Below are 23,001 nucleotides of genomic sequence, written 5' to 3' on the forward strand. Positions count from 1 at the left end.
GCACCTTTTAGAACTTCACACTTTAATGTCATTTGTAGGGAAATAAAAAGTAGGAACTCTAGAAAATTTAAAACTGTTTCTTTCTGACAACACTGCTCTCTTGCAGAAGTATATCTTCACTAGAACTTCTCTGAGAGGCAGCCTAAAATAATTTATTGATTTTAAAAGAACTGTATGGAATATGCTGTGTCAATAGTAACGGAAAATTCTATGCATATTTTTCTTAGAGTCTTTTCTTTCTTTCCTTTTGGTCAGATTGTGATCTGGGAAAATCAATGATGTCTCTTCAAATTACTTATGATTTTTTTCAGATATTTTATACCTCAACGGTTTCTCCTCATTTAGCATACTGGAATCTCAGTGACCCCAGCAGAAAGAAAGCTGTTTGAAGTGTACTTGAGTGGAAGAAAAACAGAAGGTGTGTCCGAAGTATCTTAGTCATAGGAGCTCAGGTAATCCTCCAGGCAAATTTTAGGACTCTGTTTGCATATTCACGAAGCTTTCATTTGCATGAAAATCTGGCAGTCGTGTTAGCAGTTATTGAGGTTTTTACATATGTCCAATCTTCATATGAACAACGAATATCTAAAATTTGCTTGAGAAATTTTGAAGCCAGATTTCCAAATCTGATGAATTTTCATAAAACTGATAATCTAAGATACTTACATAATTTTCATTTTTATGCTTCTAGCAGAGAAAATGAGACTACACATGTACAAACACTACACATGTACAAACACAAGTTCTGGCTGGGCTTTGTGCATACCATTGTAGGTATACTGACATTTTATACAACCTATTGGACACTTAGAGACGTCTGGTTAGATACTTTGAACCAATACTTTTGAACTACAAAATCCATTTATGGGTGCTTGACAACTGCTATGTGAGGAACACTGTCTTAAAGCTGTTTTCCCCTGCCTCCTTCTGTTTGTTATGATATGACAAAGCTTTTCAAGTATTTTTCTATCCTATTCTATAATATCTATTACGATATGTGCAGTTTATTGCATTAAGCAATGAATTTAAAAGCCATCTAGAAAATGTACTAGTAGGCATATTCTAATCTTATAGCCAGGATAAAATTGCTTCCACAGCTGAGTTTGCATTAATCCTTTAAAGAGACCCCAATGTTTCTTCCAATCAATTATTTGGATGTGGTAAATCACCAGGCTTTGTTAGTCTATGTGAGCAAAATTCCAAGTTTACATACAGAGGAAAGTAAATTCTGAAGAGGAAATTGCCTGTTAACTAAAACCTTAAATACATTCTTTAAGAAAGCCCAAGTGATCAGTTAGCTATCTTGCAACTATGCACTTCAAATTCTTCGTAATTTAATGTATTACCTCTTTTACATATTAACGCACGACCTATTACAAAAGGCAGAAGCTGTCTTTTGTATTTCCAAACTACTGTCTTTTCTTAAAGCCAAAATATACATATGTTGACATGCCAAGTGTTCCTTCTTCAGGTAGGAAAATAGAAACATGTTCAGACATGTCCTGGAGGTTGGGAAAAATGCCAGAAAATGTTTAGCTCAAATAAAGCACCAACAGTTTCATTTTTACTACTTTCAGCAGCAATCAGATCTCTAATTAAACTCCATTAGCCTAAAATAAAGCAGAGCTTTGAAGATGCAAATCAATAACCAGAGTAAACGCCGCATTGTATTAAGAAAGTTTTGAAGCTTTGCCCACACTAAGCATCCTTCCAAGTTTAAGCCCTCCGAATTGTTTCAGGCTTAACTAAATCATCCAAATTAATATTTAGAGTGGAGAGGTAATAGGCCTTTTTGGAAAACAAGTCAGCTAAGAAACCAGGTTTTCCCCTCACTGTTGAACATGGAACTTTCAAGGTTTTGCCTATTACGATGCAGGTTTTTCTTCACTCTTAAGTTTTCCCTTTTTTAAAAAAGGTTTTGCTGCAAATCTAAATGTACCACCATTGCATTGCGCCAACAGGAAATTCATCTTCTACAAAGGCTTGCTTAAAAAAAAAAACAAACCAGCACCATGAAGGATTTAAACCTCGCAAAGAACCTATAAGTGTTTGTATAATACATGGGCTCTGTGGCAGCATACAATTCACTGGTTTCCTTTGTACACAAGAACAATAAAGTCTCATATAAATGCTTTGAGAGAGTACATAAACAAGTCTTTTAAAACAAGTAAATGTGTCCTTTTAAGTCCTTCTCATTAAACAGACATAGGCTGATGAGGATACTGAGGCTACTTGTGCATATAAGAATGCCTGGGAAACAACCCCTGCTGTAGGCAACATGTTCAAAAGTTTGATCTAAACCACAGAAATACCAGCTCAATAGGACACATTTCATCCTGTTAAAATGTATGGAATCAGATTACTTAGTCCTCACAATCATCAAGCTTCACAGAATAAGACTAGGTAACAGATTATTTTAACCTTCTCATGTTCTGCCAAGAGCCTTCAAAAGTGTTCCTTTCTTAAGTGTTCTTAAGTAAAAAATGCTATTTAAGAACATCCAGAATTAATGCGGCCTCAAAACTACTAATAAGGCTGTTCCAGATGTTTGTGGTGAATTGTTCAGCAGGAAAATTAATAAAGCCATACTTACACAAACAAGCTTGCTTTAAAATACTTGTCTGGATCTGTCCTAAACTCATAAAAATCAGGAAATTCTGTACTCTCTGTCTCTTTAAAGCAGTGGTCCCCGACAAACCGCGTTGAGCTTCCAAATTTCTTGTGTATTCTTATCATCAACCTTTTTGAATAGGAAACAGTATAAACTTTACATTTTACTATGGTTCTGTGGACCACTTCCCATGACCTCACAGCCTGTAGTTTGGAAACTAGTGCTTTAAGATGTATGTATATGATAATGGAAAACATGACTACAAGACATGAGCCAGCAGTTACGTGAGCCAGCACGTGCTGCAAAGAAGGCTAATGGTGTCCTGGGCTGCATTAAGCAAAATGTTGCCAGCAGGCTGAGGGAAGTGATCCTTTCCCTCTACTCAGCACTGGTGAGGCCACACCTGGTGTGCTGTGTCCAGCTCTGGGCCCCCCAGTAGAAGAGAGACATGGGCATACTGTACAGAGCCCAAGGAAAGGCCATGGAAATGATGAAGGAACTGGAGCACCTCTCCCATGAGGAGAGGCTGAGAGAGCTGGGACTGTTCAGCCTGGAGAAGAGGAAGCTCAGGGGGTATCTTATCCATGTCTATAAATACCTGAAGGGAGGGTGCAAAGAGGATGGAGCCAGGCTCTTTTCAGTGCTGCCCAGTGACAGAACAAGAGGCAACGGTCACAAGAGTTTTCTCCTGAATATCAGGAAGCACTTTTTTACTGTGTGGGTGACTGAACACTAGCAGGGGTTGCCCAGAGTGTTTGTGAAGTCTCCTCCATCCTTGGTGATCTCCAAAAGCCCCTTGGACATGGTTCTGGGCAACGTGTTATGGGTGTCCCTGCATGATCATGGGGGTTGGACCATATGGCCTCCAGAGGTCCCTTCCAACCTCAACCATTCTGTGATTCTGTGAAAAAAAAAAAACGCGTGTTGGCCTTCACTTTGATTTGGTACAGTGGATGCTAGCACCATTGATACATAGGTTGAGCAGCCTGAGCTTCTACCCAAAGTTCTGATCTACTTACATATCCATAAGGACAGATTAGCTTAATGTCACTTAGGGACTGAGAAAGAGAAGAAGGAGGAAGTTTTCTTCTCTCATGCTTTCTCTTACCTACCTGACAAAGGCTGAAACTCTCTCCTAAATTTGTGACAGAAAGCATTCGGCTTCTATGCATTATCTGTTTTTGTTTGTTTGTTTGTTTTGGTGCTGTCTGTCAGTATCTGGCTCGACAGTTCAGCAGGCCTGAACAGTTCAAGAGAGAGTTCCCTTCTAATTTTCAGGCAAAATAGTATGTAAGTGAAGGGAACAGTGTAACAAGTCCCCAAGCTAAAATGTAAATTTTTGGATGCACAGATGTCTGTGTTTTCAAACTTCAGTGACTAAAAGTTGCAGCACCAAAAATATATGTATTTCCGTATTAAGTCAAAAGTCCTTATCCTTACATACCTTGAATAAAAGACCTTAAATGGTCCTCAAGTATTAAAAGACCTTAAATACCTTGTATTTCAATGTGTACTGCTACTTAGGAATGTAAGCATAGCTGCTTAGATGTGTATTGCTGTCCTTACAAAGCCAAATGTATTCATTTGCATGAATACATTGTTGTCTTCCTGCTTTCAATGCTAGTGTAAAAGGTGAAAACAAGCAAAATACTCAATCGTTTAGGGGTTTCCCTAGATGACACACTGTTCTCTGTTTGAATCACCTTCTAAAAGCCTAAACATTTTAATGGATAATGTAAGAAACAGCCACATTCTCAGAGACTGATCAGCACTGGTTGTTTCCAAGTTAAGGCGTGTAGGGGTTGGAAGGGATGCGAAGGAACTGGCCCATAGTCCCAGCAGAACTGGAAGATGTGGGGAACTCGCTAGTCCTTAGGCCACGTTCCTGTTAGAGCATGGAGGCTGTTCAGTACAGACTGGAATAACCAGAAATGGGAAGCCGGCGTAGCTGTCACCACTGGGGGCCACTGCTACTTAGGAAGAGAGAAGCAGAGGGAGGCTGCTGCAAGCCTGGAGTCTGCACTGAGACCGGAGATAGCTCCTGAAAAGAAGCGAGGAACTACCCATGTGGATTCACTGTGCAGAGGGGGGAATAGGCAGCAAGGATCTGCACAGAAATCTCATGAATGTATGGATAAGATGCTAAGACTTTTGCTGAATGTGACAGTGATGACGCTGAATGTCACACGTGGTGACAGAAGTGGCATCAACCTCTCTTTGCAGCGGTACTCCCAGTCCTGCTCTTGGCCACATGTCTGTGGGAAGTAGCTTGCATACCAGAAATAATTGGGACCCCTTGCTAATCCAACTCGGTCAAAAGTGTGTCATTATCACTGTTGTCTTCACTGACCAAGAGTGATTTTTCTTGCTAAGAGAGAGCCCAGGCAATACGGAGTAGACAAAATATAAAAGTTAGGTAGCAGAGACTCTTTTGGGGGTACCTAGAGAGCAATAAGAACTGGAAAATTATCAGATGCATAAAGGGACTTTACAAAAAGCTGAACTGGAAGGCTTTTCCTCATAACCTAAGACATATTTTCTCTCAATAGTGATTTTCTGTATATACGTACTGCACAGTACGTTGCACAGTACGAATAGCACAGAGTTGTGAATTCTGGACTAGCTGCAACAGTAAGGCTTTTCCCAGGGTTTCTGCTAAGGATTAAGAAATCTTAAAAATCTTTCTAGTTTTCACCCAGTCCACACATTATCCACATCTATAACATTATTTGAAAGTCACAATGACCCTTTTTGAAAACATTTTGTGCAAAACATACTTACTTTTAAATGGAAACCAAGACCTGACATGTCCTCTCTCTTATACATTATATAATGCCATAGCTCACTGTCTACAAATGTTCTGGTCTTCATATTCTTTCCAAGAGAGAAGGGACTCACACCTTACAACCATTTGTCACACTGAGGCAGTATAATTGTTTTGGAGAGTAGCAGTTACATGTCATATACACAAAAATTTGCCCCTTAGCAGTGCTAGTTTCTAGACAGCAGTAGATGTTTTCTTTTCACGCTGAGCTGCCATGCCATGCAGGAATGACATCTAAGGGATGGTCTGAATGTACTCCTTTAGAAAAAAGCAGCATACAGAGAGGTGAGGAGAACAAGGCAAAGAAGGATTTCTCCCCTCAAAACAAATGGAAAAGCTGGCATAATTGCTGCTAAGAGTTGTTGGATGTTGACCTCACGTCAGACACTTCAGATAGTCTCTGGGACTAAGCAAGCACAATGCCACATTGGGCTGTATCAACCAAACCTCTGTTTCCAGGCCAGGCTGGAGAAGCTCATCAAAGACAAATGATAAGAAAAGCAGGTGTGGGTCACTGAGGGGTGTTCCTGGCCACATCCCCCTGAGAGATCTCTGGCACTGGTACTGCTATTGTACAGTGTTAATTAGATCATTCTAATTAATTCATTCGAAGTGTAAATTAGGAAGGAATGAAGATAAATTACACTAATACATTTAACCCCATGCTGTTTATTTAGCAGTTGAACAAAATAATGTGGTTAAAAGAGTCTAACAAGGCAAAAGCCCAAGACACAGCTGTTTAATAGCATTAAAAATGAGATCTCAGTCTGTGCTGTGGGCACATACGGCTTGTTTGCATTTAAAAGGGTTGCCAAGATAGCTGTACTGGCAAACCCTGCTAGTGTAGATGCAGCTGATACTAACAAAACAAAACAAAAATTTCGATCTCCTGAATGTAATAGCCTGCACTGGTAAATGTATTATTTTGCTGGTAGAGCTCTGTCTGCATTAGAACCCTTGCTGGTGTGGCTAGGGTAGTCTGGAAGATGTTTTAGCTACAAAGGCATGCCTGCAAAACTTTTAAGTGTCAATAAAGCCATATTATAAAGTTTGCTATACATTCAAGAATCCAAGAACTTGTCTCAACACAGAAGCCAAGCCAATTTAAATAAAGTGTGAGGTGAAACTCATTTAGTTAAACCAGCAGTGCTTCTAAGCATAGCAAGCTGGATTTGAGCTGAACAAAGAAATTTTTGCTACCCCAATTGTTTTGGAGTCAAACATGGCACTTAAAATTCCAGAGATTAAAACAGAAAATATTTGGGGTTTTGTACGCCTTCTGTTTCTGAAGGCCACACTTCCACTCCACATAGTCATTGTTAAATCTTTTTTATTAAAACAAATAAATAAATAAATGCAAACCCTAAGAGATTATCAATTTCACATGACTCTAGAAGCTGAGGCTTTGAGAAAAATGCCAATTATATTGTGATTTGTGATAAAATCATGATATTTAGCAACACTTCAAAGATCGTGGCATACAAATACTGGGAGAAACATGTTTAAACTAGTCCAGTGGGCATGTTAAACTATGTCCTGGGATAGGCTAGGCCAACGTTGTTTTCAGCGGTGTCAAAATACAGATTGGCCCATCTACAAACTGGCTCAACCGGAACCATGTTTAAATGTGACCTGACTTAGACCAATTTAAACTGGGCCAAAGATTTGCTTTGGACCTGGTTAATTTGTTGAGCATTTCTCCCATGCTAACCAGGCAAGCATTCTTGTTATAAATGTGCTTTAAGCTGCATTTACAACCAGAGCTGACTGGTGTTAACCCCTGTGCAGGGAGGAGCAGAGGTGGTACGGATGCTCTTTGTCACCTGGTATGAAAAGGAGCTCATGGAAAGACATTCAGGAGAACCACTGTTGTGGTCTGTAAGCCTTTCAGGTGTGGAACTGGCAGAGGACTACAGGGTTACTTTTTGTTCTCCTCCTCTTTCTGCTACCACCAGCAGCCCTGTTTCGCACAGTGCATGTGTGCTGACTTACATGCATGCAGAAGGGGCTGTCTGGCCGTGTAGCTGTTTCCCCAACAGATGATGTCTTGCCTCATCCAGTTATTCTGCCCTGATTAACTTCAACAGGTTCCTTGTTTTATGGAGGACAAGGAAGACCAGTACTTCATCTGGTCCCTCCATTACAGGATTACTAGCTCATTCTAGTTACCCAGAGTATTGCTCAAATATGTGAGCTGTGAGCAGCTGTGTAAGCCTTGTACGTTGTCCTCTCTACAGACTTCATTTTTCACTGACCGTTCCTCATCACGATGAGCAAAATCAGTCCTATGGCACAGAAGTTATCGCTGAGCAATAGATCAGTAACATTGCCATTTCTGTTTTTCACTCATGGTGATCATGTGCCTGTTTGAAGGGAGGAGAACAGATCTGACACTGCAGGAAGTGATGCATCCCTTGTTTTTTAGTTGTATTGGATGATAAAATCTGACTTTCTGATACCAGACTATGGAGAATTCACCATAGTGGAATTAGCACTACTAGGGCAGGATTTGGGTGGAATCTCTGCAGGCTTTGCTGGGGAAAACTGGGAGAAAACAGGATCAAAATATTTTATGGGAAATGTTATGATAAAAGGAAGAACCCAGACTCGTGATATGGACAATCCGTGGTGCAAGAAAGGTCAAACATTCACAGACTAATTCAAAATCCACTGGACCTGCTTGACTCAAGTGAGCACAGAGTCCATGAATACCCCTTGTGTAGGGTCATTTACAATTTCCAAGAGCTTCTCACACCTAGATAGCTTTGAAATACACTTTATTACATAGTGATATGCAACATTTTCAGACCTTGCAATCTCCAATTCTTCATGTCATAATCAAAGAGTACTGTAAAAAGAAATAGCCTATGAAACAAATTACTCTTTCTTCTGCTCTCTGCTTAGCCATGCTCTCTGTGCTTGCGTACGTCCCCTGGCACTCTGGAATTTCATATGTGTCCTGCTATACGCTGAGTGCGTGCTTATCTGCAGTCTTTGGAGTCCAGCAGCAGGAATACAAGTAACCCCCTGCAAGTTGGTGAATTGCTTACAGGGCTTCTTTCCAACAGGAGAGACGTAGGTGACATTTCTTTATGAGGAACAAATGAATTCTCCGAACTGTTACATACAGCTAGGAGTTTCCTGCTGGTGGGCGCAAATAACTGCGCTTATCTTGAAGGCTCTTTAGACTAATGCTGTTGCTGTAAATTGTGTTAGCAAATGGTAAATCAGCATTGTGCACAATGTGTAGAAGGGTGTCCTGCATTTTTAATCTTGTTGTTGTTGAGAGCTGCACAATACCACTGTGTAAACACCGCTAGAAGATGTTTATTTCCGAAATCGGCCTTTTTGCACAAGAGCCTTTTTTCTCATACTTGGTTAATTGGCAAATAATTAGAGCCAGGCTCCAGCTTGCAGGCGGCGCGGGGCAGCGCCCGGCGGGGCGAGGGGCAGCGCGGCGCTCGCAGCCCTCGGGACCCTTCGGCGCGGGGCTCCGCGCATCCTCCGCGGGGCTCCGCGCACATCGGGAGCCCGGCTTCTGGTCCCACACCCCGCCCGGTTATCTTCCCCGTCTGCCGAGCGGAGCGCTCCCGCGGGAGCCCCGCGCCTTTCCCCGCCGCCCCATGCGGGATGCGGGCTTACGTGACAGCGGCGCTGCTGCTGCTGGTGTTGGTGCTGGTGCTGGCGGTGCTGGCGGTGGTGCTGCCGCCCGCTTTCCCCACGTCCCTCCCCCGGGTGTCACCCAGCCGCTTTGCATGCGCTGTCCGCCCGCCCCCCGCCCATATACCCCTTCCCCGCTCCGCCGCCGGGGCAGAGCTGCGGCCCGGCGGTGCCAGCAGCAGCAGCAGCAGAAGCAGCAGCAGCAGCAGCGGCCGCCCCTTTCTTCTTTTTCCTCCTTCTCCTTCCCGTCCTTCTCCCCTCCTTCCCTCCTCGGCCCGCCTCCCTCCGGCGGCACCACCTCCGCCCGGCAGCGCAGCCTGCCCGGCCGCCCCTCCGCGCCCCGCTGCCCTCCCATGCGCGGCGCTGCGCCGGCCGCGGAGGCACAGGGGACGCCGCGGAGCCGCCGCCGCCGCTGTAAGTCGGTGCCCGGCGACCTGTTGCGCGGCCGCGGAAGGGAGGCGGGAGGGCTCCGCACCGCTCCGGGACGGGGGGATTGGGGTAGGGGGCTCCGCGGGCGCGCTGCGCCCCGGGCACGGCCCGTCCCCGGGATGCCGGTGATGGGCCGGTGTCGGTCACCGGGGGACCCCGCCGTCCCCGGGGAGCCCTGCCGGGGGTCGCGGCACCCCCTGGCGGCGGTGGGGAAGGACCGTGAGCCGCGGGGCTGGCTGCGGAGCGGCTCCGCCTGCCCCCGAGCAGAAAGTTTTGCACGTGGTGGTGGCTCGGTAAAGGACAGCGCAAGGCGGCCGGGCTCCTCGCGCTGTGTCTCGGGAGGAAACCTGAAGTTTTGGTTTCAGAGGGGGAGTCGCTTGGGCATCGCGACCGGGTGAGCTGCGGGGAATCCAGAGCCGGGTTTCTTTGTCTGCGTGCGGTGAGCAGCGCTGCATTCCTTGCAGGAGCAGCGTGCTCCGCTTTCCGCCTCGCCGCAGGTCCCAGGAAGCCGCCGAGGTCCTCCTGGAGGAGCTGGGGCAGGATCAGGGTTCGGATCTGCGGGGCTGGTGGCAGCGCTGCGGGGTTAGCGGCTGAAAGCAGGACCGGTTAAATCAATGGGACGTACAGCAGACTGCCTCCCCTCCAGCCGTTTCACTGATCCTGCACAAAATTCAACCAGCCCCAAGTAATTACAGGGTCGTAGTAAAATGGCTCTGCACCGTGGCTGTGTCAGTAATTTGAAAATACCTATTTTCACACTTGATTTAGGCAGAGACCTGCATGCTGCAGAGCTCCAAAGAAGTAGGGCAGGGAGTCTGTTGTTTAGCCTTGAAGTAGTGTTTACTACTGGGCTGCTGTGACAAGTAGCCTGTTGAAGTGTAATTATAAATCAAAGTCTTGGTTGAACCTCTGTTCCTAGATAAAATCTATATCTGTAATTTGCTGACCACTTCTTGTCTTTTACATACAAATATTATTATTTCTAAGGAAAAGTTGCCTGAAGGGAGTTGACTCATTTTATTCAAGATGAACATTTGCTCACTGACTGTAAATTACCTCCGCTGAAGAATTTGAGGCTTGCATAATTTCCAGCAGCAAATAGAGAAATCAGAGATGTCATTTATGCCGTTTAATATTCTAGTGAGATTCTGGACCCAGCTAATTGTTAGAACCTGCTGAAGGATGCTTACAGAAACACTGCTCGTTAGTAAATGGTGATAGTTGCCTTTAAGGGTGTTTGACTAGTCCATGTGTGAGCTAATCTCGGCAACCACAGCGGAGGAAAGAGATGCGTATAGATATGTATCTTTGTTCTGTTTGGGGAAATATGTTAGCTTATCTTAAATGTGAATTGGCATACTTTGAATTCTTCTCAATAGATGACATTGTGATGATAAAAGTGAAGTTACTGGCACAGTTAAAGACCAGGGTATGTGAAATGGGCAAGTGGTTCATAAGACTTGACATCGCTCGCTGAAAGACACAGTCTTCTGTTTTAGTGGGGTGAAATGCTGAATGCCTTCCTCAGGAGCAGTTTGAGAGCGTATTCGCTATTTTTTAACAGTAGGGTTTGTTACTGTGGCTGTGGGTGGGCTTGGGAAACGTGCAGTGATCTGTTCCTCCCCTCTGCATACGGTCTGTAGCTCACTAGCCTCCAACGTGTGCTTAGCTGCAGGGTGGGTTTTTTAAGTTTGCATCTATTTTGTTGTGGTTGTGGGCTCATTCTGAGCGATCCTTCACAAGTGGTGCTTGCAGGAGTGCAGAGCCCCATGGAAGACCTGAACGCCTGGGTTTGCAGCCTTTGACGTGAACTTTACTAGCCCTGTTTCTGAACCCTGTGTGCATGGAATAAGAAAGTTTTCAGTGTACTCTGAGTTCCTCCAGCATATAGGGGTACAGGAGGAGAATCGTGTTTCCTGGCATGCTGTAGAGATCGTGGCACGCTTAGGCTGTGGTGTCTACACAATCACTTAACTGGGAGAGAGAGGAAGGGGGCAGTGAGCATCTTCAGTCTTCAGATCCCGGCAACTCTGTTGTCTCTGATCAGTGGGTGTTTAGCTCCCATTCTGCTCCCTGGCAAAGGAGACCTTGCAGGATTAGTTCCTCAGTGTGAGGAAAGCCAAGCTGCAGAGATCTAGGAAATGCTGTGCATTGCACGGTAATGGCATTTAAAAAGGTAAAGTCTGTGGAAGTTCTAAAAACTTGCAGGGGATTCTTTGCTGGTGAAGGGTTCCCCTTCCCATCTGTGTCTCCCCACGGTTTGTGTGCTAATGTTTTGAGCCATGACCCTTTCTGTAATCCTTCAGTTCCAGCAGGTTTCAACCTGAGAGTGTATGGTCAGTGTAATCTTTTTGGCTATAGATTAAGTGAGTAATTTTAGCCCAAGATTAGTGTTCAGGATCCTTGAATGGCATCTCAGTCTTTATTTGCCAGACTCTCTGCCAGTTAATACAATTGCATTAAAGATGATTTCATTTTTCTTGTAAAAGGATTTGTGCTGTGAGGATGTGCCATCCTCCCTAAGTTGTTCTGTGCTGAGTGTTAATGCATTGCATAGGCTGGTCTAGGGAACATTGTTTTAAAACACCTTTCCAAACTTTTGCATGGTAGAGTGAGCCAGATACTCTGCCTTGTGGCTCTGATGGGAAGTGTTCCTTGCAGTTTTGGAGGAGTTTGGATTGAGTACTGTTTACTGAGCTGTATTGCTTGCTCTTTTCAATCCCAGTTAAACTGCACCAGGGAAGTTGTTTTGCGGATTAAAGGAAATGGGTTATGGTAGTTTTGCAGTAAGGTCTCTTTGTTTCTTAATTGGTGTTGGCTTGAGGGTGGTTTATTTTTTTCCCTGTGACTGAAGTGAAAGGTATATCAAAAACTTGCTGTTGTATCTGACAAATTGATTATTCTGTATATTATTTAGGGAGGAGGATGGTGCTGACTATGCTGCATCTACTCTGCATTTGTTAAAGAGTGTGTGTATATTCCATATGCACGAATGGGATATTCTGAAATGGAGTCTGTTGGCCAAATGAATCATCTATGCTGTTGATTTTGTTGAAGGTTCTGGTCATCTGAACCTAGAAAAACAGATGTATTTAGTAAAGTTTTTTGAGGGTTTTCAACCTCTTGTGTCATCTTTAAGTGTGAAATGCAGGAATAGAGTTGTACAGTACTGTACTGCTTAAACATCCTCAGGAATATGAAAATGTTTGAGTCTGTGAGAGAGGGAAGTGCATCCACGTTAAACACCTCCACAGGCAGCCCCGGGTCATGCTCTGACTTTGAGCACTGGGAGCTTCCCAGGTAGGCTCTCGCCCCATTCCTTATTTGAAAGTGCAGTAAAAGGGACTCTGAGCATGAGAATATCATAGTTATAAGGGACGTCTGGTTTTCTTCTTTCTCCAAGCTTCCTCTGCAGAGAGAAGTGAGACGATTACAGTCGCAATCACAGCCATAGCTTGCACTGGGCTCCATATGCTTCATCTCTTACTTGCACTGTGGCTTTTTGGCCATTGTCTTTTTATGGTTGCCAGTATTCCTCAGTTTCCATGTACTCCACTCTGTTTTGGCTCAACTCTTAATTAAATCTGGAATCTTGCTCCTTTAATCACACGTAAGCCTACATATCATGGCAGATAACAGGAATACTCATCTCCAGAGAGAGACTGAACAGCATTGTGTTTGTGAGGAGTAGAACAGTATGGGGTATGCCTTGTGTTTTATGTCTCCTCCACACCTCAAAAGTAACCAGCAGCTGTCAATGGCTTGTGCTCTGAGTACCCGACTCTTAAAGTAGCTCCATCACGGCGATGCCTCAGTGGCTTCAGCTGGCAGTGAAAACACGTCTTTTTGCTGACTCTGGCCACATAAATGCTGTATCATTACAGCAGGCAGCTGCTGTCGGAGTTCAAGATGTAATCTCTGAAATACAATCATAATATATTTTTCTAAGGGTTTTGCAAGTTTAAACCTATGATCCTTGCTAGGTTTTCCTTTTAAGGTTACCCTTTTTCATTCTCTGCTGTTGCATATGGAATCATTATACTAAAGCGAAGCTTCCTAATGGGATTAGTATTTTTTTTTGTTCCCCATGCAGCTTTTGACGTTCCTTAGGTGTTCTGTCTGGTAGCTCTTCCTGCTATGATTCAGTACAGGAGAATGTTTCAAGCATGTGCATGTGTACATATGTAATGAATCAGCTGGTCTCGGCTGGGGAAGGGTGAGAAAATCAGTCCTGGTTCCTTTTCTTTCTCCTCTGACTTACATGCTTACACTATATTGCTATGAAAGTTGGAGATCAGGTTTCCCAAGATAAACCTGCTCTTGGGCAACAAATTTGGAGTATGTCATTTATGAAACTCATCTAACGAAAAAATAAACACATGCCAAAGGTAGATGCAATTCTCTGACCACTCATCTATAAATTAGGGCTTTTTCCCATCTTATAGTAAATAATAGATAAGCTTTTTGATTTTGAACAATGAAATTATTTGTCTCATTAATCGTATTAATTTTTTTGTTTGTTTGTTTGTAGGTGTAGAAGAAAATGTCAGTCAGCATGCATGAAAATCGCAAATCTAGGGCCAGTACTGGCTCCATAAACATATACTTATTCCACAAGTCATCCTATGCTGATAGTGTCCTTACTCACCTGAACCTTCTGCGTCAACAGCGTCTCTTTACAGATGTACTTCTCCATGCTGGAAACAGGTCATTCCCCTGCCACAGAGCCGTTCTGGCTGCTTGCAGCCGCTATTTTGAAGCAATGTTCAGTGGGGGGCTGAAAGAGAGCCAGGACAGTGAAGTCAACTTCCATAACTCCATTCATCCAGAAGTCCTGGAGCTGCTTCTGGACTATGCGTATTCCTCCAGGGTTATCATCAACGAGGAGAACGCGGAGTCGCTGCTGGAGGCCGGCGACATGCTGGAGTTCCAGGACATTAGGGATGCTTGTGCAGAGTTTCTGGAGAAAAACCTTCATCCCACCAACTGTCTCGGCATGCTGCTGCTGTCGGATGCTCACCAGTGCACCAAGCTTTATGAACTCTCTTGGAGGATGTGCCTTAGCAACTTCCAGAGTATTAGTAAAAGCGAAGACTTCCTCCAGCTGCCCAAAGACATGGTAGTGCAGCTCCTTTCCAGTGAAGAATTAGAAACAGAAGATGAAAGGCTGGTATATGAATCAGCTATCAACTGGGTCAACTACGACCTGAGTAAGCGTCACTGCTATCTGCCCGAGCTCTTGCAGACGGTGAGGCTGGCCCTCTTGCCAGCCATATACCTCATGGAGAATGTGGCAATGGAAGAACTTATCACCAAGCAAAGGAAAAGCAAAGAGATAGTAGAAGAGTCGATACGATGCAAGTTAAAGATCTTGCAGAATGATGGAGTAGTCACTAGTCTGTGTGCCAGGCCCCGTAAAACTGGCCATTCGCTTTTTCTTTTGGGTGGCCAAACCTTTATGTGTGACAAGCTGTACCTGGTGGACCAAAAGGCAAAGGAGATCATTCCGAAGGCTGACATACCGAGTCCGCGGAAAGAGTTCAGCGCTTGTGCCATAGGCTGCAAAGTGTATATCACTGGGGGACGGGGATCAGAAAATGGAGTCTCCAAAGATGTGTGGGTGTATGACACTCTTCATGAGGAGTGGTCGAAGGCTGCTCCCATGCTGGTAGCTCGGTTTGGGCATGGCTCTGCCGAGCTGAAGCACTGCTTGTATGTCGTAGGAGGACACACCGCAGCAACGGGTTGCCTTCCAGCTTCCCCTTCAGTATCCTTAAAGCAAGTCGAACAATATGACCCCGTCACCAACAAATGGACCATGGTTGCCCCGCTGCGAGAGGGAGTGAGCAACGCAGCTGTAGTCAGTGCGAAGCTTAAGCTGTTTGCTTTCGGAGGTACCAGTGTTAGCCACGACAAGCTGCCCAAAGTTCAGTGCTATGATCAGTGTGAAAACAGATGGACAGTACCAGCCACCTGCCCCCAGCCCTGGCGCTACACAGCTGCAGCTGTTCTGGGTAACCAGATTTTTATTATGGGTGGAGATACCGAATTCTCTGCATGCTCCGCTTACAAATTCAACAGCGAGACGTACCAGTGGACTAAGGTGGGAGATGTGACAGCCAAGCGAATGAGCTGCCATGCAGTGGCATCTGGAAACAAGCTGTACGTTGTTGGAGGCTACTTCGGCATTCAGCGATGCAAAACGTTGGACTGCTATGATCCCACGTTAGATGTATGGAACAGCATAACAACCGTGCCCTATTCGCTAATTCCCACGGCGTTTGTCAGCACGTGGAAGCACCTCCCCTCATAATTGTGTGTGTGTTGCAATTAGAAATTATCAGGTAAGAAACAGCACCTTTAAATTCCACAGTAATAATGTTTTTCACAAAGCTTTTCAGCCGCAGCTCTGGGGAGGGTGAGTATATGCAATCCATGGGCGCAGCCGGAGCGATGAGGCACATACGTTCATGGGCTGCTGTAAGCCAGACACTGAGGCTGTGACAAAGCCAGGTGCTGCAAGTAGTTTGCTACATTCTCTGCATCCACTGCTCTTTATGGAGCCTGTTGCTGCATGATTTAGGTGTTGAAAAATGTTATTTTTGCTAGACGCTGTGCTAGTGGGGAAATGCAGAGAATCTTTTGAACCCTGAATCCCGCTCTGCATTTAAATACCAAATGCATGCTAAGCAAGGGTTCCGTGCTATTTTCCTGACTGCACAAGTCAGGTCGCTGTATATCCAGTAGCAGGGATTGTAAATCCTGATCTGAAGCATGATAGTGAATTCACTTGCATTTCCAGGCAAGCAGCGTGCTTTCCCCTTTGGGGAAACTTGCTGACTTACATCCATGAAAGGTGTTTTACGAGCACTTCAGGCCTGGTTTTCTATCTCACCTAGACAGCAAGGTCGCACCTGCCTGGACTAAGGTTGAATTTGGCCCACTGACACACTTTAAAGTACATATTTTTCAAAATATTTATGGACATATATGTTGGACTAGATGTAGTGTCAGGAAGACATATAATTAATATTGCTGGCTGAAATAATTACCAGTCTATAGCACACGCTGTTCCAAAACAATTTAATTATACATAATGGGCCAAGCTCTTACCAGATGCAACTTCAGCATTGTGTCTTCTCACAAGTTAAGTCTCTATTTGGCCTCACTTGTTTGGTTCTTGTAAATTTCTGATTTTTAGGAGGAAGGGAGAAAATATTCATTAAATAAATAAATAAATCTGGGTATCTACACATATTGCCAACATCTTTCAAAACTTTTTTTTCATGCTAGACTGCTACCTGTTTCAACCATTTCCCGCTTTTCCTAATTTTTATCCTTCCAAGTGTTGCATCACATAAAATATGTTACTGACATTTTCCAGAACTGTTAGTCTGTATTTTGCAACAGATCTGGCAGACTCCTGCTAGTGTTGTTGTATTGCTTTTCTCCCCCTGAGAGACTTCAGGACAGAATCGCAGTTACCACCAGCCAACCAAAGAAGCGTAGTGGCGTTCTTAATCCTAAATAATCTGTGTGCCCTGTGAGTGGTAACTTGGTTTTGGATTTGAACTGTGTGCAATGGGACTATGAAGGCAGGCTGGTTAGAATGTACAAGACAAATCAATGCAGCTGAAATAATTACATGAGCTTTGCATTTGCATCTAAGTTACCTAGAGGTGCAAATGAAATAGGTTCTCCAGAAATTAGGAAGAACAGCTCATGTTTAGAGACTCCCTGGGTTCAGACCATGGTGGTGTGTTGTTGTTTTTTTTTTTTTTCTGTTAAGTTTTGCAGCTGGAGACATTTGCCCAACTCTTGCAATAAATGTCAAGCCCAAATGTCTTTGAAGCAGTGTAGATAAAAGAATACACTCAGGAATTTAATGGTGGCTGTGAAGTCCCTTTCACTCTGTAATCTTCCAGGTAAACTGAGGATTCGCCTTGCAGTTGTCTTTCAGCCGACTGGGAGCTCTGAGTAGAGAATACAGGCCTGCGAAGCAGCAGGTCACCACAGAAATCTCATGTGAAATTGGGCTGTTTTATCTCCTTTGTTTTTCCCAGACCTAGTCTTGAGAAGGCAGGGCAAACCATTGAGGCTCACCACATCCGAGGTGCTGGGCTAACCGCACCGCTTGACGGAGAGCAGGCAGAAGGCTTGATTTCTGTGCAGTGGCTTCCCCGCTACCTGGGAACAACATCCTTGGTCAATTCCTACTACTACTCACTTCCAGCAGTTCTCAGTGTTATCAGAACAGTAGTATTGTATGCCTGGACTCACGTCTGTGCCAAGAAAAATATTGACTTATTCTTCAGAGACTGACTTAATTGTTCTAACATTTACAGTGCATGAGATGGCGTGTTTTATTTTGAAAGCACGTCCTCAGAATATAGCGGTGCAAAAAGCTTTCATTTGCTTTGCAATATCTTGTTAAAAGCCATTACTTTAGCTTCACTTACACACAAGATAACTGAATGAATGCAACTGCAGACTGAAATCTCTCCAATTCTGTGTGCTCATCCAGCAAGTAGGTTTTTTTTTTTTTTTTCCTCCATTGACTCCTGCTGCTTTGTCAGTGGGTGGGAGGGACAAAAAGGAAATTACTTCTGATTACCCTCTGTTTTCATGGCGCTGTGTGGCCCCAGTCTGACAGCTTTTAGGAAGACTTTAGTCTGCTTTGTCCCTTTCCTCAAACTTGGGGCTTTTGAGTAGGTTGGGGATATTTTTTCTTTGTTTCTGAACCATTTTATATATATATATATATATATATACATAAATATATAAAGTTCAGCCCATAACAGGAAAGGTTGTTTTAGCTTCAGTGTTTGTGTATGTGCTTCAATGGGAAGAATGACACGCTACCTTGAAGAAAGTCTAGAAAGCACTAATCAACACTAAATGCAGAGACTTTTTTTTTTTTTTGGGTGTAATAAAGATAGCCTGTTTCAAGCCCCAAACTGCAAAAAGGCATGATTCTTGGGGTTGTTACATAGGCTGCTATGTTTCCTGTAAGTGTTCCCTTTTGTGCCTTAAACATAACAGCTTGAGAGATTTGGTATGTTGAAAGGAACTGTGAGTTCACTGGGGCTTCTTGGCATTGTAGCGATGGAGGATTTGACTCTGAAAATGCTAGCAGTGCCGTCAGAAATGACTGTTAACGAGCTGATGATGGTTTGGAAGCTGGCATTTTAATATGGCTTCAAAGTGAAAAAGGAAAGCACAATCTCAGCATCCAAAGGCTGAATTTTTCATTGAACAATCAATTTTTATAAAAGACTCCAGGATAGAATTATTGATGCGTGGTGCGTTGCTGTGTGAAAAGAGATGAAGCAGATTTCTGCTCTAATGAATAGCAGAGATGTTTTTAGTAGGGGGATTAATATGACCCTTTCTATACAGTGAATAAATTCAATTCAGAGTTCTTCATGGTAAAAAGGAGGCATTGGGGTGAGACACCTTCACCTCTCCTTCTGCTTTATTCCAGCCAGGTTTGCTGTGGCCCAGTGACAGAAAAGCTTTGTGCGCAGCTGAGCTTCTGTAGAAGAGAAATGCACAAGCTTATTTCACTTAAAACAAATCCACAGACCCTGGACACTGAAGTGTTAATTCTGCGGTAACATGGAAATGTTAAAGTATGCAGGACGCAGAGCCCATCGTGTGAAGCAGCATTAGGCCAGTTTGATTTAGCTTTCCAATGACTGGATTTATAGCCAAAAAATTAACTGACCCCTTTCTGGGGGTCAGTGGGATAGTTTGCTAAGTAGGTCTAATAAGGCAGAATCTGACCCTAAATAATTGTGTCATGGCTGGTTTATTTATCAGTAGTTGACTATTACACACGAACACTAAGGTGACAGGGGGCGGGGAAGCCCATCAACTGGATTGTATCCTAAGCCTAGCTTTTAGATTTTCTTTGACGTCTAACAAAAACTTTATGGTACATTGTCTCAGCAAAACCTTTTAAGCCTCCTCTCAATCTCTCTCTCTCTTTGTCCCCATGGTTTTAGTTGCCTCCATTATTTGGAGAAGAGAATTGGAACCTCAGATCTGGAGAAATGGTTTTAATGAAGAAGAATCGTTCAGCGTCTCTTGCATTTGAAGAAAATCATCTGCACCTTGTAAATTACCTAACCTAGACATGAAGGAATGGGAGGAAAAAACTGTCTTCAGTGCTTCAGCACGTGGTTTAAGTATGAATGAATGAACCTATGATCTGGTCCTTGTGCTAGTAATTGTGGATTAATGCCACTATTATTCAGTCCTTCAAAAGAGACAGGACTTCTCTGAGCTGTGCAGCACACAACTCTTGATTTCCGTGGACTCTGCTGTTTGTATGTGAAATTTGAAATGGTTGTCACCTCCCTTTGTGACGGCTTGAAGTGCCAGCTCCAGCTGCAGGGGAAGCGGGCCAGGTCTGAAGCAGTGCGATACCGCTGTGGGTGAAGAGACAGCGGTACGGCTGGAGAACTCCGCTTACTGGAGTGTGCTGGTCTGTGGGCAGCGCCTACAGCATCTCCTGGACCCCATGCTGCAACATGCAGCGAGCAACCTCCCACTAGATAAGGAAGAACACAGTGGTGAAATGTTCTTGCAACAGTGGCGAACAAAAGTGACATCCCCCAAATGCTCATTGTTCCCTTTCCTCCCTGTATTTATAAGTAATTCAGACTGTCCCATTCCTGTTATGTTACTTGTTGTAGATATAGTTATTTATTGTTCTGTGCTTGCATGCTGAAACAATGCCTGCAATTGTCTTCATGTTGTAAGGGCTTGTGTGAATTGTCGTATGTTTTGCACATTTTGTGATCGCTGACTTGCTCTGCTGCACAAAGAAAGAAAACTGCTGGGTAATGGTTGGAGGTGGGAGGGAGGGAGGGAGGGGTGGCTTCCTGGTTGGAAATGGAAGGATTACAAGGCAGGACCTTAAATTACACCCATACTAAAGGAAGAAGCCATGGAGGTCACTTTCTCAGGCCACCAGCTCCCCAGGTTGCTTGTGGTGTGTCTTGTAGATGGTGTCCTTGCTACATGCCGTTTGCTGGTCATGCCTTTCAGTTTCTAATCTGGAAATACCCAAAATCACTTGCAGCTCTCTCTTTGTGCAGCTACCTGATTGCAACGCAAATACTGTGGAATAGCTTCTGGATACCAAGCCCAGGTGAAGTTGTTGTCCAAAGTTATTTATTTATTTATTGGATTAGAAAAGGGGATACTTTCAATATTAGCCACATCAACCTGAATAAGTGGAGTGTGGCTGATTCAAGAATAAAAGCAAAAAACCTCAAGATATCTTAGTGATGAAGTCTTTTTTTTTTTTTTTTAATAAAAAAAATAAGGAAAAAAGAGCAGCAATTTTGCACTGACCAGATTGCCTCATCAACTTGGATTTCAGATGATCATCTGAGTGGGCAGGTGTGAAAGACCCAAGTGCTTTAGCAAAACTCCCATGGGGATAGAAAATGAATTTCAAAACTCCTAGTCTTAAAAACAAGCCTCAGACTCTTCTGCCTTTTCTTTTCCATAGTCAGGTATGTATGTAAACACTTGGTTGCTCAGGAGCATCAGGTACAGTCCTGAGAAACTAAACTTTTACTTTTAAATATATTTTTTTCTGTCTGCTCTTGAGATAGACACAAACCTACTCTTTTCCTTCTGGACTTCAGAAGCTTGTTTTTCACAGGTGCTTTCTTTGCCAGATTCTGTTATGAAGCATGTATTGTACCGTGTTTTTTTCTAAATGTTTCTGGAGCCCAACTTAACTGGCACATTCAGTAACATGGTTGGTGTGTGCTGTGTTATAAGTAAACAGCTGCATGCGTGCATGCAAAACAAAAATAGTCACATTGGTGATGCTTGCCTTTCTCTGTGTGACAGTGATGTAGCTCTAGTTGTGAAAGCTTTGTCATCTGAAAGTAGTTACACTGGTCACTGGAAGTTTCTCTGTGCTGCCTTAAGTTTGACTTGGTGTTTGGAGTAGACCCTTACATTTCAGAAATAGAGTACTTGGAGTTCTGTGAATACTGAGACAATATAAATTAGCAAAGGCATTAGCAGCTTTTTTCTTTTTTTTTTTTTTTTTTTAAGGGTGAGGCCCAGCTAGATGCAAACAGTTATAGTTCCTCTGGTTAAACTGATTTGTTGAAATGATAGAATAAAAAAGTGTGTAAACCCACAACCTCCCTCTGCCCATCATTGGTTCCTTTCTCCTAGCTGGCTTTCAAGCAATAGGAAAACATCTTAAGTAGGATAGATCTTCCCTCTGTATCCCTTAGCTTGCACAGGTTGCCCTGCTGAAGGCTTGAACTGCTGGTGCCTCGCATCTTGTGGGTTGCTCCCGCGAGTGCAAAGTGAGCTATCACATCAGACATCCCGTGTTTTGCATGTCCTCTCCCCGGGTGCTAGTGACTACATGAGGTACGAGGAAGTGAAGAACCAGGTCCCCCAGGGCCCCTTTCCTTGAATAAGGGCGTACAGGTTCAAGACCTGTTTTACCCTGTCAAACTGATTACAGTACGGACGTGGAGCTGCCCTGCACCTCTCTGCTTAGCTTGTAGCACAAATGCTCCGCGGCACCGTGCAGCTTCCGAAAGCAGGATGAGTTTTCTGCAGCTGTTTCCAAAGTTGTGGTCTGCTTTCAAGCCCTCGATACTAATTCCTGTGTGTAGGCTGAAGGAAGCTGGGGCCAGGGTGGGCCTCTGGCTCTGCAGGGAATAAATACGCTGGGCTCTTGCTCTGAACTGGTGTGGGAATCCTGGCTGGCTGCTGGACCGTTCCCGTCCTGCTGAACACCCCGCGCTTTGAAGCGAGTGCAGTTCACAACGGAGTGCACACAAAAACCTTGGCATAAGACGAGAAGGTTCCCCTTATTTTGCAGGCTGGTTGCTGTAGAAACATGTAACAAAGGACAGCCTTCCTCTTCTGGTATAATTGTGCAGCCCCTTTTCTCTAGGTCTGACACCTGTCTGAATAAGAGTGATTAGAGCACAATAATGTTCCCTTTCCTGGCTATTGAAGATGTGGTTCATGTACTAAAAGAAAACTGTACAAGTGAAGAAGTAAAATGTCTATGTTGTGTCTTTTTGTTTGCTACTATGTCTTAAGGTTTTGTAAAACTTGCATATATATTGTTTTTTTTTCACAATGTGAAACTGAAGGTCAATAAATTATTTGAGATTTTCTCTCCATGGAAGTATGATTCTATGACTTGTTTAAAGTGTTGTCTCTTCCCCCTTCCCCCCCCCTTCCTCTCCATCCCCCAATGTTTTGAATCCATTATAATGTTCTTTTCATGTCCTCTTAATAAAAGGACGTCAACAACATGCAGTTTACTGCTTTGGTTTAAGCTTCTGCTTCAGTTGCATTTCCCCTCCCTTTGTTCTGTTCTGCTGCTGTTACTATGATCTGTATCTCAAAGTTCAGCAGCTAAACCTCTGAGAGCCTCAAAACATTTAAGAACAGGAAATGCAAGTTTGCTGGT

General features: G+C 43.8%; 1 protein-coding gene across 3 annotated transcripts; it reads left to right on the forward strand.

The window, feature by feature from the left end:
- Positions 1 to 311: 311 nt before the first annotated feature.
- Positions 312 to 22,708, forward strand: ENC1 (ectodermal-neural cortex 1). Of its 3 annotated transcripts, none has more exons than XM_040542022.1 (3): positions 312 to 452; positions 14,056 to 15,868; positions 19,532 to 22,708. In XM_040542022.1, the coding sequence occupies exon 2, from the start codon at positions 14,068 to 14,070 to the stop codon at positions 15,835 to 15,837; it is 1,770 nt and encodes a 589-aa protein (XP_040397956.1). In that variant the 5' UTR covers positions 312 to 452; positions 14,056 to 14,067; the 3' UTR covers positions 15,838 to 15,868; positions 19,532 to 22,708. The 3 variants fall into 3 exon arrangements, with proteins under 3 accessions (XP_040397956.1, XP_040397957.1, XP_040397955.1); XM_040542023.1 differs by lacking the exon at positions 312 to 452 and adding an exon at positions 9,221 to 9,509; XM_040542021.1 differs by lacking the exon at positions 312 to 452 and adding an exon at positions 9,336 to 9,506.
- The last annotated feature ends 293 nt before the right edge of the window (positions 22,709 to 23,001 follow it).

Source organism: Cygnus olor, chromosome Z (assembly GCF_009769625.2).
Source record: "Cygnus olor isolate bCygOlo1 chromosome Z, bCygOlo1.pri.v2, whole genome shotgun sequence".
In the NCBI taxonomy this organism is placed as follows: domain Eukaryota; kingdom Metazoa; phylum Chordata; class Aves; order Anseriformes; family Anatidae; genus Cygnus; species Cygnus olor.

Coding starts and splice junctions, on each gene's coding strand:
- ENC1 (XM_040542022.1), top strand. CDS start 14,068: ATGTCAGTCAGCATGCATGAAAATCGCAAATCTAGGGCCAGTACTGGC.